The 19,838-nt window shown below is 42.2% G+C and overlaps 1 protein-coding gene across 5 annotated transcripts in view; it reads right to left on the bottom strand.

The window, feature by feature from the left end:
- The window catches only part of adamts3 (ADAM metallopeptidase with thrombospondin type 1 motif, 3), a 176,959-nt gene that overhangs the window by 130,039 nt on the left and 27,082 nt on the right, over positions 1–19,838 (bottom strand). For all 5 annotated transcript variants that reach the window (XM_039803991.1, XM_039803993.1, XM_039803992.1 and 2 more), the window contains exon 4: positions 13,041–13,197. In XM_039803991.1, the coding sequence (XP_039659925.1) occupies positions 13,041–13,197 (157 nt within the window). The remainder of the gene's footprint in view (positions 1–13,040; positions 13,198–19,838) is intronic.

Below are 19,838 nucleotides of genomic sequence, written 5' to 3'. Positions count from 1 at the left end.
ACACAGCCATAACATTTTGCAGCTGAGTGCAATTTGCCCATTTTTGCGTCTGATTGTAATTATCCATGTGGCAAAGTACAAATGGTGCCTTTGCACCAAGAACACAGTAGGCAGAACAATGGCAGAGAGAAAAAGAAAAATTAAATTAAATACTAAAAGACTGTGAGTTACAGGTCCTGGGCATGTAGAAGAAGAGCTAGTAAAAGTACAAAAAGTACAAATACTGTACATGAGGGCAGAACAAACCCTACAATTCCCGTGCTGCTAAACAACCAAGAAAGAAATGTTTGAGATTAAATCCCCCTCAAGCAAGGCTCACAACAATATCACTTAATCACAAAATGAGTTCTGGGCTTTTTCTCTGATGTGCGTGGTGTAATTTTCAGACATGTGGGCAGTGTTACTGCAGCTCTCAGATACTTACACAATGCAAAGACATTCAAGTCAGGGGATGAAAACTAATGTGTTGCAATACTGTCTGGGGAATGCAAAAACACATATATCTTTTTGTGTTCCACAAACAGCTAAAATCGTCTCTCTTTTTATATCAGTATTTCTCTGTAAAGGACACAGTGGACGTAGTATCACAACAAGCAACAAAAATGTTAGGTATTTGGCTCCAGCGAGCAGGCAGACTGGATGGAAAGAAGAAAGGGGTGCACATGAGCCCCTTCCAGCAGCCATGTGCCTTTTGGAAAGCAACTGGATAAATCAGTCAAGAGAGAACAGAACCAAGCATTTCTTGATTCAAAATATTGGTCAATGCTTCCAAGGATCTTTTCCACCCTCCTTCCAGATCCTTGGCTCGGGCGCTAATTATCACCAGGTTTCAGATGGAAAGAACTCATCAGACGCATTCAGGGTCCATATGTACGCGAGGCAATGTGCATAATATCTTCCAATGTGCCGGTTCAGCATGCAAACAGGGAAAGGGCAGACGGAGCATGAGATCAGCTTTGTTAAAGAATTGAAAAACAACACTAAAGAGGGAGGGGGCGTCTGTGGGTGTATTCAGCACGTGTTTTTATCTCTGGGTTCACGCTGCATTGATTTAGAGCATTGAGAATCGGTAGAAGAAGCTTCTGTGTTTTTTCAGGCATAGTTCCTTTATCATTGTACTATTGAATGCTACTTTATACGTCTACGCTACTAGGCAACTTTATTAATTGTGTTGTCCTATTTTCAGCTCTAATAATATATAGAGGTTAACTGGAGCACCTTTAAAAGTCAGGTTATCGCACATTTTTCAGTCTGTCACTGATATCGGGTGAAGATTCAGAAATGATGTTGGGAGACCTCAAAGATGACGACCAGTCACACACACACACACACACACAAACACACAAAACACACATACACACACGAGGGTAGCGTTCACACTTACCTCGGACATTGCTTTAAATTACTTTTGTTGACAACACATTAGAGAAACCATCCTCACTAAGCAAACACCTGATAACCTTTAAGGTTTTTAAATTACTAAAAGGTAAATTGCTTTCCCTATCACTAAACACACTTTTCACATCCACATACTGTCTAAAATACACGCCTCACGTTCCGACGATTAGATGGTGATGTGCCTTTTTTATGAGTTCTTCAAGCTCAATCATGTTTAAAAAAGGGGAATTTAAAAAAAGTTCAGATGTGTTTTTGGGGGTTTTACAGGAGCAGGTACCTGTGTGTGCAAAGAACTCTACGGAGGGTGAAAAGCCATTAGCTTCTTCTGAGGATTAATTTGCTGTTATCACAAGGTGTCATGACATGAAGCTCAGCACACACAGCAGTAAATTACTTCACATGCTCTTTTGTTTTTTGTTTGCAGTGTTAAGCTGTGTGCAGAAAGTACACCAACTTTAGATCTGTCTGCCCAAACTACACAAGAAGAAATAGCTGCAAAACACAGCTGCTGTGGGTGGTGCAAGTTCAGTTAACAAGGGTCATCAGGGCACAAATACACCAAAATAAACAACAGAAAACAGCTGGCAAGCGCTAAAAAAAATGGCTGCACAGTGCACACTAGCAAATGCAGCACAATATCAATAGCCCGCCGCTGGCAGACTACCTGCAGTCTGTTTTTTCTGTGTGAGGACGAGTCAGGAAACTGAGGAATAGGAACATGATTCAGCTCGGTCACTTACAATAAAAATGCTTTGGTTAGGAGATCTTTAAACAGGCAAATGTGGGTTGTCCTCAGTCGGATACCATCTCAGCTCAGTGGTGTGCTGTTCCGCTAGTGTATATATGTATATATTTATTGACGTGTTAAGGCAATTTACTTGAGTCCCTGCTGTTACATATCCCCAAGGCACTCTTTTTAACCATGTCTTTTGAATTGTAATCGTGGAGCGATTTGTGTAAAAAGCAGAGGTGGATGTTTTTTGATCGTGCCCAACAAAACAAAACATGCAAGAATTAAATCCCCCTTTCACTACCACGGATATGGTGCCACTCGGCCATCCATGCCAAAACACTTATTTATATTTATATCCAATGGAAAAAAATCTCAAAATGAAATAGCACAATGTGGTGTCAACATAAAAGTCAGCGCTTTCAAGCCGGAGAACAGAGTTCAATTAGCGGCGAAAACAAAATACTTTCACCCATGAAATGCGTGTTCGTTCCTTGGGAGTGTTTTAATCACAATCTTTTTCCTAAACTTAACTAGTCACTTTGGTACCTAAACTTAACTATCATCGCTGCACTCACTTCTTCTGGCTACCATGGCCCCTATAAGGACCGTCATCTGGCGGTGCCTGTACCCGGCTCACAGTCACCTATTGTTGGCTAAACAACTACCGCTGGTAGCCGGCGTTCCGGAGCTCTGAGGCTGCTAAATACAACCAGCAACTGCTGCTCGGATTTTATCGTTCTATGCCACTATTTGTTCATGTTACAGTGCTTTGCTTAATTAAAAGTACTTCTACTTTAGGTATATAATATATGGTCTATTGGTGAAGTAACGTTAGCATTGATCACTTTGAGGGAGGGATACACCGTGGATAGGAATGATTCAGCAGAGGCAGGGATATGTGCACCAGAAAGAGGGAAATCCTACGCTTCCTGAATCACAAATCACACCCTGATGTTAATGTTTATCTACACTAGGCACTCAGCAGCTGAATTAGAGCATTAGAAAGGAAAGATGACCAAAGTTGTTGAGTTTTTGTGGGTTGATCAGCTATGATTGTTGCATTGAGGATTTTGATGTTTGGATGATTTTGGTATTTATAATAAATAGTACATGACGTGAGCATAGCAATAGATAAACTGAAACAACCTGCCTCCTGCTAATGACCACTTAGCAGCTCCATTAGAGCAGCTGGAGGCGACATGCCTTGCTCAAACGCAATTTAGAAAGATAAGTAAGTGCTCATACTTTCTGCAGATTGTGCCACTTGTTTCTCTGGAATACAGCTGCTGACTCTTATAAGTTCACTTAGCTTTGGCTTTCATCCACTCATCCTTTATCTTATGACTTGTCCCAAAGTTACAATCCTCAATATCATAGAGTAACATATCTTACAACAGCCAGCAAGTGACAAAATGTTTCAATTATTCTTCTGGCACAGGCTCTTGGCAGACATACAGTAAAACCCTTCATCTGCTTCACCTGGAAACAGATTGGTCAGCATTCATCTTTCACTGACATCACTGGTTTGACGTAGACCTCTTCTGGAAATCAAAGGAATCCTGAGCCCCGGAGAGGAGAAATAACTTTGCTGATCCTCAAAACACAGCGTAGTATCTGCATTCGAAGTGAGGGGAAAAAAAGAAAAGGAGACCAGGCGGTGTACGTTCAATCCCCACACAAAAGCGAAAGAGCTGTGCACACAGGCACCTTGCAAAAACCTTTTCATCCAGGCCAGGTTTGCTGAGCACACATGCTCACGCTTAGCAGTGCCCTACTTTGCATTGCACACATTCACCGAACAGCTTAAGTCATTTATTTCCCTCTGCCCAGACTAACCACAAATCAAGAGGAACCTAACTGCAATATATAAAGTAATTACCTGACCCAACTTCAAAATGTGTTTTCGTAACAGCGACTGAGATGTGTTCTGCAAACCTTTTTCTAAACATGCCTCCGGAACGTGCCATGATATGTAGGTCTAACAGTGAAAAAAGAGGAAGGTTTTACATTTAATAACAATAATGAGATTTGTTTGTGCTTCGGCTGCAGAGGTGAGTTGTCTGCTGAAATAATGATTAGCTTACTAATTACAGCAGTAAGTGGGTTGGCAGAAGGGAAAACATCTTACTCCAACCTGTCTTCTGCCAATTACACTCAACAAGTTCAGTTTACTCACTTGCCTCTCCTGCTAGATCATATTTTCTAGTAAGATTATACCCTTCCAAATATTTTTGCTTTTCTTACGCACTTGAATGTTTTTGCATTCCTACCAGCTCACCAAATTCCTCCACACTCAGTCAGCCCCCACTCTGCTTAACACATCTATGTGACAAATATAAATCACCACTTTCCTTTTACCGTATAGATCTCTTCCTCACTCTCTGAGAATCTTTTTTTCTTTCTTTCCCTGTCTCTCACAGAGCTGCTTCCTCAGACATGAGGCCTTTCACTAGTTCCTCACTCTATTTTCACTACCATGTGAAAATAAAACCTAATATCCAAGTGCTGCAGAGGGTGAATCCCTCACATGGGCGTCAAGCCAGATGACAGAAGATCAGATCTCAGGGGCACACTGAGGAGTCCAGACATTTGCTCTCACTGTAATCCTAATTTCCCTGGGATCACACACACCCATCTGTCAGCATCACTGGCGTTGTAAGTGTGTGTGTGTGTGTGTGTCTGGTGTGTGTGTGTGTGTGTGTGTGTCAGATGTGTGTCAGATGTGTCAGTGTGACAGATTGAAGAAATATACACTTATGTGAGGTGGATACAGTACGTAGGCTGCATGTTAACATGAGGTATTGTGTGATTGTTTTTGTGCGTGATAACCTGACAATTAAAGGTGCTCTCTATATTATTAGAGTTACACTATTATCAATTAATTGTTAATAATTCAAATGTTTCCCATGTTCTGCCCTTTAAAAGAATACACAATTAATGAAGTTGAGAAAAAGAAAAAAACAATTGACATATTAATTGATTCAAAAGCAATTGTTAGTTGCGGACACATATATTATCATAGCATCAGTGGTACTGTTAGCCCTAGTGTCCCTGATGAAGACTACATGATCTATAAACCTTCCTTCCTGTTGGCACACACCACAAATCTCACTTGGTTGTGACATTTTATGTTTGCTTGTCTTGTCGTTGCTTGGCTTTGTTGATAACAGACACATTGCCCTATGGAACAAGAAATTGCGGCATAGAAATGCCAGATGTCAGTTTTTCCATTACATTGTTTGTACACCATAGAGCAATTTTAAGGAATCCTTGTAAAAACAGTATTTGTTTATGTAATGTAATTATTTGAAAAATAAAATATTGGCAGGTATAGTGTTTATTTTAAAAGTGTAAAATATCCATATCGGAAATCAATCAGGCTTTGATGTTAAAATGCTAAATATTTTATTTTCATAAATTGGTACCTACGGTGCCAAATGATGATTTCTACTCTAGAAATGGTTCATTTTGAGTCATAAAGTTAATGTGAACATTAGTGTTTATTCATTTTTAGTTTTTTTTATAAACAGCAATGCTCTTCTTATTGTCTTTATTGGATTGCTGCAATTAAAATAATACACTGCAGTGGAATTGATTAATCTATTAAAACTGGCTTTTTCCAAACACTTTGAGGTGTAGGAAAACTGACTGGAGCTTCCCAGGAGAAACAACGACAGGTGGCAGAAACCTGGAAACCTGAACTCCGGAGACTTCTTCACTCACCAGAACAGAAAGTGGTGGAGCGACACTGACGAAACAGGTGTTTATAATTTATCACCAATGCAATCACACTCATATTCACTTTGTGATTCCAGGCACATTTTCCATTAGTTTGTGGTAATTTAGGCTGCAGAAAATGCCTTTGCTCACAGTGAGATTCTCTTCTCCTTTGTTTGAGGGTTCCTTTGAGCTATTGAGGAAAATCATGAGGATTCACACCGAGAGGAAGAGATAGCGTTCACAGGATATGAATGATTGATTTCTTGTCAGGATGGACAGAGCACTGAAGTGTGATCCGTATGAGATTTGTGTTATCTAAAAATCAGAAAGTCTGCAATTTTGTAATTGATGTTCAAACGCTCATTTCATTTGGAGTCCGCCATGTTGTCATGGAATTATACATTTTCAAATGTCCTTATTTTGGAGTCCTCTAGAGTACTCTAGGGACACTTGTCCAACTTGGTCCAGACAGATGCACTTTGTGCCAACAAATCTTCTCATTTTTCTCAGACTCATGATTCTCAGATAACTAACATAGCTATAGACATGGTACACATATTTTTAGTTATGTGACTATCTGGAGATAATATCTCTGACGTCCGTTGTGGATAAACATCCTTATATCCACATTAGAAAAAAACATCATAAGAAGGTTTTATGGTAAATATCTTAGCTTTCAAATATGGACATTACGATTTATAAAACTCCTTTTCAGATAAATATCTCTTCCATGAATAAAACTGTTGATCCAGGGGAGCTGTGTAAAGAAACAATGTGCTGGATGATTATCAGCACCTTTCCATGTGTAATCCTCTCGCTTCCGTTTGCTTTCTTTGGCATCTCATATCACGGAAATTTGTTTTATAGGAAAACAGAAAATGCTCACAGCTGTTTTATTTGCAGGAGTGTCAGCAGAATCCAGTTTCTGTGAACTGAATTGCTAAAACTGAGAAATTAAGCGAAGGCTTTGAGAATTATTTATTCAGAATTTTGTTCCACAAGCGGCGGGATAATCTTTTGTTATAGGCGCGGCTACAGCAGGCACAATTCCCACAGACAAGGTGACGTTAACAAAAGTTGAGAATACTCCCTCACCATCAGCTGAAAGCGAAAGTCAACCTGAATCAAAAACTAGTTTGATGTAGGACAACTTGAGTGGCCTGCAGAAAGGCCTGAGCTCAACATCTGTAGGATGAACTGAATCACCAACTAACCCTCGCATTAAAAAATGTATTAATATGGGTTTGTTGTGTCATGAAACAATGAAAACTGACCCCAAAAAAGCAAATCTGCTCAGTCCAAAGGCTTGTCAAATGCCAAAACACTGAACAGCTGTTAAAAAAACAATAACAAAGTTGAGATTAATTGTTTAGTCAACTGTAGTTTCCAAAGTCAAGAATGAACTTTCAGTCTCAACTGTTAAGCCAACATGGATAAGAAGTCCTTAAACTGCTCAGAAAAGACATTTCATTCTTGACGAAATACAGTTTACAGTACTAGCTTTTTCTCACGGCCTACCGTAAGAGGACGACTGGAGTGGTATATGATTACTTTACTGTAGGGCTGGGCGATATGGAGAAAATCAACGATCATGATATTTTTGACCAAATACCTCGATATCGATATTGCCATGATATTGTAGGGTTTACAAAAATACTTACACAATGAGATTTGTGATAAATAATCATCAGTAATGTGGATATATATCAACTAAGTGGGTAAAGGCAAATAAAAGAACAGCTAGAACAGTCTGGTAAGTTCAGAAAATTACATCACTTTACTGTAATATAGCTTGTAAAACCAGAAAGACAACACTTGTGCCATATTACAATATCCTGATATCCAAAATCTAAGACGATCTCTAGTTATGATATGATATCAATATATTGCCCAGCCCTACCTTATTGCAACAGCTGTGGTGAACACTACACAGTTGAAACATCAAGGATACCTGGACCACAGACTGAAAGAGCACCAGGAGCAGACATAACCAGCCATTTGTGATCATCAGACCAAAACCAGTCACCAGCATCGACTGGGAGGGGGTTAAAGGGCTGTCAACCAGGAGCCGAGGAGGAACTGCAGAAAAAAAGCCAGAGCTCGACAGTAACAGTTGCCCGGTTGCCCTTGGCAACCAGATTGAGTCAATTGGCAACCGTTTCGTTGCCTCTGGTTGCCCCCTTTACCTTTTCTCAATATATAAAAACAAATCAAAACTAGAAAATCTTATTTCAAAAGAAGTCAATATTTCATTTGGTTGTCTCCGTAAAGTTTAAACACTACATTCATGTGCAAAATCTAAGACGATATCTAGTTTCATATTGTTGAAACATCAAGGACACCTGGACCACCGAGGAGGAACTGCAGAAAAAAGCTGAAGGAGGCCATTCCCACCCTATGCTTGAGATCGCCCCCTAAACAGAGGACCGAGACGATGTACTCTGCAAAACTTTCTCGTTCCTTGTCACCGGGAAGCCAACAATTGAGATGCAATTTCCTCAGCATCTTTTTTTTCACACACACCAGCTGCACTCGATCCGACTTTCAGGCCTCAACAGGAAACAAGAGGTGCTGAAAGAAACACAGCTCATTAACTACACACACTACTGAGATCAGGAGGATGGTAGCAACACTTTCCGGTCCTTCCGTCTCCCTCTCTGCTCCAGTCAAGCCTTTTAAAAGTGGATGTTGACTTGTTTATTAACCCTGACGGCAGAAAAAACCCTGGCACTGTCTAAGTGTAAATTCACAGAAAGTATAGTATATATAGTAAACCATTAGCTGCCATGTTCACAGTATGATTGATACTAAAGACGTCTGTGCAAACGTGTTTCTAAGTTGAGTGTTCAATTCTTGTGTGAAGTATGCCTTGGAACTCATACACAAATCATGGGCTTTTACAGATTAGATAAACAAATTCAGAAAAACTGTTTCCTGAAATAAAGTTTTAGGGAAAGTGCCCTCGAAGCCTACATAATAACGGACCTGACAGCTGCCGAGTACACCTGCTTGAGCAATTCCACCCACTGAGCAGCTCCTCAACAGCAGGATGTGCCTTGCTCAGAGGCATCACAGCAGTGCTCGTTATAGAAGAGAGGAATTACTCCTCCACACTTCCATCACTCAGAGGGAGAGGGAGAGGGAGTCTGGATAAAACAATCTTATAATCATCTAGTCACAGGACGTGACAGAGACCAGATTGGATCAAGGTATGACATCCAATCGACACCAACATATCACAAGAGAGGAGCACAGCCAAGACAGCAGTGATGGCTCTGCTGTATACTGCAAATAAGCGTCCACCAGCAGATCAAACACTTTATTAGAGAGCGAGAGAAAGAGAGAGAAGAAGACGGTGCTATTGTTTTTCACCTGTTTGGTAAAGGTACTTTATTGTCACATACACATAGCAAAATTCATTCCCTTGATCAAGGGCACTGACTGGAGAACCTAGTATGTGTTTTATGATGGCGGGGTAAACCGGAGCACCCGGAGGAAACCCACGCAAACATGGTGGAGAACACACAAACTCCACACAGAAAGGCCCGGAACGACCTGGATTCAAACCCAGAACCTTCTTGCTGTGAGGCCACAGTGCTAACCATTGGGCCACCATGCTGCCTTGTTAGATTGCTTAATGTAATATCCAGAACTAACGGTCGCAAGTTACCATTTACTTTTATTTTCAAACAGGTGAGAATCCTGTTTTTTTCTGACCCATCCACCAGCACAGTATACTTCGTCACCTTACTTCCTGCCTTGCTCCTGTGGTTATTACATCCACTAAAGGGCACCGCCACTATAAACATACATAAATATGAATTGTAATAGCTGCATGAACAAACTTGTGCCTTTTTTTAATTCAAATTAAAAAGTAATTTAATGTCACTGTTTAACAGTTCTAAAACAACAACTAAAGGTAGAAAAAACAGACCAAAAAAGGGTAAGTCATAAGTATTTTCCTCATGTTAAATAAACATCCAAACTGCCGCAATGCTCTTTAACATAGACCAGAGGAATCTCCTTCTTCTTGATTATGTATATAAAAATCCTATAAGCTTACTATTGCAATTAGTTAAAAAGATTTTCTCATTTTTTACATGAGGAATTGCTCTAAATACAATGATATCCATGAGCCTCAGAAGCAATTGCTACGGTGAAGAAAGCCGCCAGAGGCACAAATCTAAGCTGTAGCATTTTTCCAAATGCAACGTCATTGCAATCAGGAACAAAACACTGTGAAAGTGCTGCAGAATTCATAAAAAATGACATAAAATCTGAAAATGTATTTTTGTTCCATCTATAAATGGTATTCAGGCTTCTTTTGCATTATTCTTTGCACAGTGTGGCTCGTTCATGTACTACTGCTGTGACATTTTCCCCACCCTTGCTGTTATATAACGAGCGCCACGCCAACATGCCACTGTGTCAAGAAGTGGCTCTGTGCTGTTGCACTCTCTACCTCCATCTCCCCCTGTCTCTTCCTTTGTCCGTTAGGAAGCATTAAAAAATAATAATGAATAGATAGCATTGTAATGTGTTAGCCAAACAAAAGCATCGAAATTATGAATTACAACTTAAAAATACATTTTTCAACACACTGGGTAACATTGTGCGTATATGTTGTTGGTTTACAGATTTCTTAGAAAAATATTCAGGAAACCTATGAGATCTATATAATAAGACAGTAAGAGGCTTGATTCTTACAAGAGCAGCTGATCAGGTCATCTCCTTTCACTGTCATACTCGACCAGGTAAGCTGTACATTGCCTGTGCCTACCATGTAACGGCTGTAAACACATATCAGGTCTTAAGGTGTTAACTGAAGAAATGTTGCCACAGCAGAATATACATCTGCTGAAAGTGGAACCGGTGAGCCCCTGACAGCGTACTGTGTGAAAAAGTAATAATGTACGTTGAGAATAATTCGCTGATCCTCTGCCTGCCATTTAAGACGATGACGATGAAAAGCTTCTCTACATTTACAACTTTGGTTGTTGCATCCTGATTGTACATTCTGATTGTGGCTATTAAAATAATTTCTTTCCACTTTCTTGCATTCACAGAATCTGATTTATGACAATGCTTCACACACCAACCTGTAATGAGTGCAATCAATGCAGCTTTACACTGAATCTTTTTTTCCATCCATAATTGAAATGCAAAAGCATGTCAGAGCACAAATGGATTGCATTTATATAGCGCATTTCTACCTTAACGGACAAAGCGCTTTACAATTTGCCTCTCATTTACACACATATTCATATAACGAAGGAGCTGCCATGCAAGGTGCTGGCCTGCCTATCGGCAGCAACTTGGAATTTAAGTTTTTAATAATTTCTTTAATTATTTTACAAGTGTATATATTTTAAACAGCCTATTCATATGATTATTGTTAATTTCATAATATCTTTTTTATTTATTCAATATTGAACACTTTGGCCTTCTAAACATGAACACTGACAGCTGCTCCAGTTTTGTAGCTATTGTTGTGACCAATCTCTATTCATGAATTCAGATGCTCCTTAATGCATAATTAACTAAATTAATGCCAGCATCAAACCAAAAATGTCAAGATTGCTCAAAATTGCCATGTGAATAAATATTCATATAGCAATTTTCACAGTCTGTGGAGGAAAAAATAGAAACTAAAACGTAGTTTTGGAATTATAAATTGAGCAGCTGATTGCCTGATTGACTCTAGGGTTGACTAAGTTTCAGTCTGCCATGGCATGAAAAAGGTTTCCATAGCAGCAATCAGGGCAAAAACTCTACACTGGCAGATGATTTGAAATGTCAAATGAAATGCAACACTCAGTGAGTCTGTCAGAAGCTGCTGTGACAAAGTTCAGATATTAATACAAGCATCATACTGCCATGCATTCATTAAGAAAGCAAACACATGCACAGCATGCACATGATGAGTTAGCCTGTCTGGCTCAAAACCAGAGTTTTTAGCTCTGTTTACACCACAGCCGAGTCCAGATGGACTGCGTCAAGTACGATTACCGACAGATTGGGACCCACAGTGGAAGGTTTTCTTTACCTTGTTTGTTTTAAAATGTTTTCTATCATATTTAAATTGAAAGAAAGGCAATAATATGATACTTCTAAATGTGAATACATAAGTGAATCACAGGAAAAAAAACTTTTCTGGGCACAGATCTCCTTCACAGTGGATGTGACGCATCACTCATACATATTTCCGTCAGCAGCAATTTGTTTGGTATAAATAGAGGGCAAGCTGGTTATTTAGGGAAATCAGTGACAGCTGTTAACATTCATAATAATAGTACAAGCAATAGCAGCAGTAGCAGTATAAGCATTTTAGTTATTTGTGTGACAACAATCTACTTAAAGGGTCACTTACTGGCTTTATTTGAGCTTCTAACTGCATCTCACGGTCATCATTAGCAAATGGAACTGGGTCTGTTTTCAAGTGTGATGTAATATAAAACGTCAAGAAAGTTAATAAGTCAACTTCTTTTCATAGAAGGTCTCCCAGCTTACGGCTCCCAGCTTATGCAACAGAAACTGGTTTTCAGAGAAACCTGGCCAGGATGTTTTTTATTTCCTATGAGGGTGGAAGAAGAGGAGCGCTTGTTGTTTTCTTGTGTGCTGCCCATACAGGTGGTGGCGCTCCTTTCAGTCAAGTTTATGTGACTTTACCCGCCCTCCAGAGATTTATTATAATTAAGTACAAGTCCTTGTGTGATATGTGAACTGGAAAGCAGGACCTTCAGTTGTTGTTTTTTTTATTTAGTTTTTGTGTTATGCATTGTTAAGTGTTATTGTTAAGTGATTTTTATTTCCACTCCGAACAGCTTGAGAAAAGTTTTTTTTTTCACATATGGTCGTGATGTTTGAGGCTGACAGCAGATAAGGCAGCTACCAAGAGAATAACTATCATATGACACAGGTCACTGAGTTGAATTAAGCATTGATTACATTTTTATAAAAAAAGATTAATTATAGAACCCTAAATATAACTCCTAAGTTCATCTGCAAGATTAAACCAGACAGAAAGTCACATTATAAACGGACCATTGGTAGTAAAAAAAGTAGTGTCGCAATAATCATAAAAACAGCAGCAGTAGTAGAAGTGGTAGCAGTAAAAGCTGTACTTGTAAGACCCTCTGGACTGTTGTCTCTCCCAGGAGCAATAAAACATTGTGGTTGTGCATCCTACCTTGTAGCTGGTAGTCCACAGAGATGTCAGAGGGAGCCTGCACCAGAGCCGACCTGCGGTAAACCACGTGGACCCGGCCCTGGTCCTCCAGCTCCTGAGTCCCCCTCTCCAGCGGCTCGATGAAGTACTCGTCTGACTCGGTGCGGATCATCCCAGCCTGCAACACAACACCAGGTGAGTGAGTGCGTGGAACCACGCTAATCGTACAGAAAGTGGACGTGCTTCTGTACTCGGAGGAAAAAGTACAAAGTATGGAAGGTTCTGTAAACTTGCTCTTACATCAGCAAATGAGAGGCATTAGACTTCTTAATATCCTACCATAATCAACCATGATCTGTTAAGCACCAACACACTTATGCTTATAAAAGGTCACAAATCAAGATAATTATTGCATTGAACTGTGATAGTATCTTGGATTTTAGCATGGATTTTGTACAGACAGCGTTAGTTGCACCAGCGGTCATTGATAATCCTCTCTGTATCGTTCTCAGTTAGGTACATGTGCTGTGTGGTAACGCACACACCTTTGAAACAAACAAATGCCACCCAGGAAAAATCAACAGAACGAAGAAGAGATGGAAGAGATTAAACATAGTATCTTAAAAAAAAAATCAGATTTTCTTTATGTATATATATGCAGCCAGATTCCCGAGACATCTTCTTTATCCTCTGAGATAGATTTAGATTTCCCCAGACAGACAGACGACATACTGGCAACATAAATGAATGTAGACTAGAATTCTGAAAATCCATCTCCAACCGACGTGAGAGGACGCTGGCGCTGGTTATTCGCCGCTTCTCCGTCTGCTATTCATCTGCTATTCGTCTGCTATTCTCTTGTGTTTGTGTTCGCTGTACCCCCTACCTCTGGACAGCCTCTGTACCTCTGGACAGTCTCTCTGCTGGTTCCCGAAGCCGCCTGGGGCTCCTTGACCGGACTCTTGCCTCGTCGGTTAGCCGCTAGCTAGCTGCCCCCGTTCACCAAACGCGTGGCGGCAAATCCTAGCTGCTTCGGCGGCTAACCCGATTGCTGACCTCCTCCTCATAGGCAACCTCCACCAGATCACGAGCGCGACCAAGACTAGACATTCCTCTCCTTCCGGTCATGCTGTGGATCATTTTGGCAATCACCTCATTCATCCATCTCCACCTCCACCTCTGTGCTCCTAGCCCACGGCTAACCACTATCACGGAGCTCTCCGTCCCTCCGCTCGGCATCATGATCAAATATTCAACTCTGCAACTGGTCCAATTCGTCAACTACTCCATTCCATCCTGCATCCCAGTCATCAAACAGCTCGGACTTCTACGTCGACGCCGTTACATCCACAGAAGCTCTCGCCGCAAGTTTGTTTTCTTCCACCACGGACAATCCATTCCATCCATCTGGTCACCTGCACGCTCTGTTGCACCTGTCCCACGTCATCTGAATGCTTCACCCACTGGTTCACATAGGGCTGAACGCATCATCAGGCTACACAGAAAACCCGGACCGGACTACAGTGCTTTCCCCACTTCACATACACTCAATCATACTCTCCAATCATTTGCTAATCGGCTCACTGTCCCCCCTCAACTGCAATACCCCCACACCCCACGACCACACACGCACGCTAACCGGGACAACCTCAGATCTCTCCAGCCTGCCCCCATCCCACCACCCTCTCACCATGCCAACTTTGCCCTCCTCAACACCCGATCGCTCAACAATAAAGCCCCTGTCCTCCATGAACTAATCCTCGACAACACTCTTGACTTCCTTCTGCTCACCGAAACCTGGCAACAACCCAACGACTTCTTCTCCCTCAACCAAGCATCCCCCTGGCTACAACTACATCTGCAAAACCCCGCCCCTCCCACCGTGGAGGTGGCCTCGCCGTCATTTTCAATCAGAACTTCCGGATCACAGAACTCACCCTCCCCTCAGTATCATCGTTTGAATATCTCGCCTTCAAAACTCTTTCCTCCATGACAGTCATCCTCATTTACCGGCCACCTAAACCAAATCCCTCCTTCCTCTCTGATTTTACTGAACTCCTCACACTAGCCTCATCTCTCTCTCCACGTCTGCTGCTACTCGGTGACTTAAACATCCACATGGACTCCCCCACATGCAAGCTCTCATCAGAATTCAAAATTTTACTGGATAACTTCTCTCTCACCCAACATGTCACATTCCCCACCCATGAAAAAGGTCACATCCTCGACCTGGTCTGCTCCACCAACCAACCAGTGCTCGACCTCCATCCATGCCTCTTTCCCCTCTCTGATCACAAACTGATACGGTTCACCATCCCTTCTCCAACCCCACGCCCCCGCCTCCTCAGAGAAATCACCTTCCGCAACCTCAAATCTATCAATCCCCACCATCTCTCTGACCTGCTCTCCACCACTCTCCACCTGGACTCAACCCTCACCTCACCCGATGACCTCACAGACCACCTCAACTCCACCTTGTCTACCTCCCTCAACATCCTGGCCCCCTCAAAACAAAACTCGTCACTTTTAACACCTCTTCACCCTGGTACACACCTGGCACCGAAAAATGAAACAAACTGGCCGCCAACTTGAACGTCTGACAAAGAAATCATCCCTCACAGTCCATCATGAAGCCTATAAATCCCATCTCATCGCCTACAAAGATGCCCTCATTGCTGCCAAATCTGCCTACCTCTCCACCATCCTCACCGACCCCTGCCAAAACCCCAGAACCCTCTTCTCCACATTGAACAACCTCATCAAGCCTCGGACCAACAGCCTCCTTACCTCTACTCCGGATCTCTGCAACTCATTCCTCCACTTTTTCACTGACAAAATCAATCTCATTTACAAATCCCTATCCCCTGTATCTGACCTTCCAGGATCTACTCCAGCACCTACCTTGGACCCTCCTCTCTCCATCCCTCCAGACCTCCCGACCCCTCCTCCACACTTCCTCCTCTCCCAGTTTAACCCAGTCACTCCTCCTGAAATCTCCAAACTCATCAGCTCTTCCAAACCCACTACCTGCTCCCTTGACCCCCTCCCTACTCCACTTCTGAAGTCCTGCCTCCCGGTCCTATGCCCCTACCTCACTAACCTCTTCAACTCCTCACTGTCCCTTGGAACTGTCCCCTCTGCTTTCAAAACTGCCGCTGTCACCCCAATCCTTAAAAAACCTGGTCTGGATCCCTCCTCTCTCAACAACTACCGCCCAATATCCAACCTCCCCTTTCTGTCTAAAACCCTGGAACGCATAGTCGCCTCACAACTACAAACCCATCTTCTTGCCAATAACCTATTCGAACCTCTCCAATCTGGTTTTCGCCCCCTACACAGCACAGAAACCGCTCTCCTCAAAGTCCTCAACGACCTCCTCACCTTTGCTGACACCGGTTCCCTCAACATCCTCATCCTCCTCGACCTGAGTGCAGCCTTCGATACTGTGAGCCATAACATCCTGCTCACCAGACTCAAAGACCTCGGTATCGACGGTACTGCACTCAGCTGGCTCCACTCCTACCTTTCCAACAGATCCCATTTCATCTCTCTCCACAACCACACCTCTGCCACAGCCACAGTCACTCAAGGTGTTCCCCAAGGCTCCGTACTTGGCCCCCTCCTCTTCATCATCTACATCCTCCCTCTTGGTCAGATACTCCGCCACTTCAACCTGGACTTCCACTGCTATGCTGACGACACCCAGATCTACCTCAGCACCAAATCCCCCCACAATCCTCCCCTCTCCCACATCAACTCCTGTCTGTCAGCTATTAAAACCTGGATGCAACACAACCTTCCTCAAACTCAACAGCGACAAAACAGAATTCCTTCTGATCGGCTCCAAATCCACACTCAGCAAAACCAAAACCCCACTCTCACCATCGGCCGACACCATTGTCTCCCCATCTCCCCAGGCCCGCAACCTTGGCGTTATCTTTGATTCCACCCCTCTCGCTTTGAGCCTCACATCCGTCAAATCATTAAAACCTCCTTCTTTCACCTCCGCAACATCGCCAAAATCAGACCCTCTCTACACCCCCGCGGGCTGAAGACTCATTCACGCCTTCATCTCCTCCCGACTGGACTACTGCAACTCACTTCTCCTCGGCATCAGCTCTACCAACATCAACCGACTCCAACTGGTCCAGAACTCAGCCGCCCGCCTCATTACCTGCTCCAAATCCTGGCACCACATCACTCCAGTCCTAAAACAACTCCACTGGCTTCCCATTTCCCACCGGATCACCTACAAAATCCTGGTCCTCACCTATAAAGCCCTCCACCATCTGGCCCCCTCATACCTCACTGACCTCCTCTCCCCTTACCAACCCTCACGGTCCCTCAGATCCACCTCAGCGCCGGTCTCCTCTCCATCCAAAAGTCCAACCTGCGCTGTTTTGGGGACAGAGCCTTCTCCAGAGCAGCTCCCAGGCTCTGGAACTCCCTCCCCAAGAGATCCGCACCTCTGAGTCCCTCACCATCTTCCAGTCCCGCCTCAAGACCCATCTCTTCACCTCAGCCTACCCATAGTCCACCTGCCCCCCTCCCTTTTTCATCTGTATCTTGTTTTGTTCTACTTGTTTTGTTTGCTCGTTTTGTTTTGTTATGTTTTTATAATCTACCCTGCCCTGTAAAGCGACTTTGAGTCCATGAAAAGCGCTATATAAATTCAATTTATTATTATTATTATTATTATAATGTCCTAGCAACGAACGATGCATAAAATATATGAAAAGACAGATGTGCTAATTAATATTAAGTAATTTAATCAAGAGATAATGTTTCTAAGTACTAATTGCCTGCTTACATGTATTTGGGTCTTTCTGTTGTTTCATATTGTTTTGATTCTTTTTCTGCAACTTGCAATCTGTTTTCAATTATTAGCTGGTTACCTGCCTACAGCTCAAGGTGGTGATCAGAAAAGCTCCATATCATTAGTTACACATTGGAACAAAATTGCTTTGTGATCACTACCTGCTTCCCTCAGATTTCCTGCAATAAGAAGTCTGTCATGCCTGTAGTTTAGGGAGGATATATAAAGGGTCACACACTCTCCAGCCAGCACGATGATGTACACAAACTAAATGTGCACCTCATCAAATCTAAGTCATGTGCTAAAGCAAAGGCTGAGTGAAGCTTCATTAAAACACACGTTAGCATAATAAGTGACCTACCACTGCCCTTTGGTTAAAAAGGTCCAATATGTAATACTGACAGCTACCGTTTAAAATGGTAACTACACGACGTTCCATTTCCAGGATTGTTCAGGTGCCGCCGGAAATTCCACTGGATGTCCCTCTTTTCGGCCGGATATCTGTTACCTTCCGCTTTCTTTGTGTTGTAATTTTAAACTTGGGTCGATTTATGAGGACTATGGTTAACTGCTCCTCAGATCTCTGCAGGGTAAATCCAGACAGCTAGCTAGACTATCTGTCCAATCTGAGTTTTCTGTTGCACGACTAAAACAACCTTTAAATGTACACGTTCCAGCAAAACAAGTTCCTTGCTTAGGCTATTTTGCAGCGGCACCATGGCTCCATCCGTCGCTTCGCACTGTCCGAGACGATTGTGATTGTTTTAAAGAAATGCCAATAAACCAATGCTGTGTGGACTAGCCAGACCCTGTGGAGGTAGGTCTGGCAATGCGAGACTACTGCAGTCCAAATTCTAAATACTACTCCTCAGACTCGAAGTTCACAGAGGTTGCCAGGTTGCGAACGCTAAACCCAACATCCCACAATGTCAATGTTAGCTAGATTCTAGTCTCTCATTGCCAGACATTACTCCACAGCGAAGCGAGTTGCTAGATGCTGCTATGTTTGAGGTTATAAAAGCCTGTGCTCTTGCGGAGCTCTGTACCCGGCTACACCTTTTTTTGCCAAAACGTTAACAACAACGACCACTAAAAAGACCTTATTTAATATTGTTTTATATCTATGAGTTAGCGTGTGTTAGCATGGCAGCATTAGCACCAGTAAGGATTACTTCACCGGCTGTGTCTAAAAATGTTTTGCCAGTAACTAACTCGAGCACATCAATGTTTGAATGATTGAAAATGGCCACATCCCTACTACGTTAGCAGTAATATAAATGAATGAAGCTCAACTCTTACCTGTTTAGGAGCAAATTAGCCACCCCTATGTATTTACCCATGTCTTACCATGTCTCTGGTTATGCAACTGTTTAGAAAGATGCAGAGTTTTGTTTTGGTTGAGTAGAATTAATCTAACGTTATCTCTGTTATTACAGTTTATTTGTTTGGTTGCTGCAGCCCGTTGTTTTTGCGTGTTTGCGTTTCATGTCTGGCAACCCGGGTGTCAAAATAGGCAGTTGACAAAAATACACAGGCCAAAATAAGACAGAAAAATAGAGAAAATACTGGCTTCAGCATTGTTGTCAGAGAAGAAAGTATTTCAACTTAGCATGTTTCCTTAATATCGGATGACATATTGTGGTATTTTTTTTATTAAATACAGTAAATATATTGCATATTGGACCTTTATCCATCTATAAACGTACATGTATAGGCATTTTCTGTAAAGACTGCATTTTCCCTACACAAATACTACAAATTTGCCCTTTAGAACTGTTAAAAATGCTAATAAAGTCAGAATGCTAATAAAGCCTCAGCCTCAGATGTTTTGATTCATCGAGGACATAAATGCAATATGCAAATATGCATGATCTGCTCAAAACACGTGTCACCTTGCTTTGAACACCATCTGGTGAGACAGGAGGAAACACAAATGAATTAATTTTCAACAGTAACGTTCATCCTTTAGAGAGCTACTGTACTGTGCACCTGTGCAGCAGACA

This window comes from Perca fluviatilis, chromosome 6 (genome assembly GCF_010015445.1).
Source record: "Perca fluviatilis chromosome 6, GENO_Pfluv_1.0, whole genome shotgun sequence".
Taxonomy (NCBI): Eukaryota; Metazoa; Chordata; class Actinopteri; order Perciformes; family Percidae; genus Perca; species Perca fluviatilis.
This window is presented reverse-complemented; position numbering and strand designations above follow the sequence as displayed.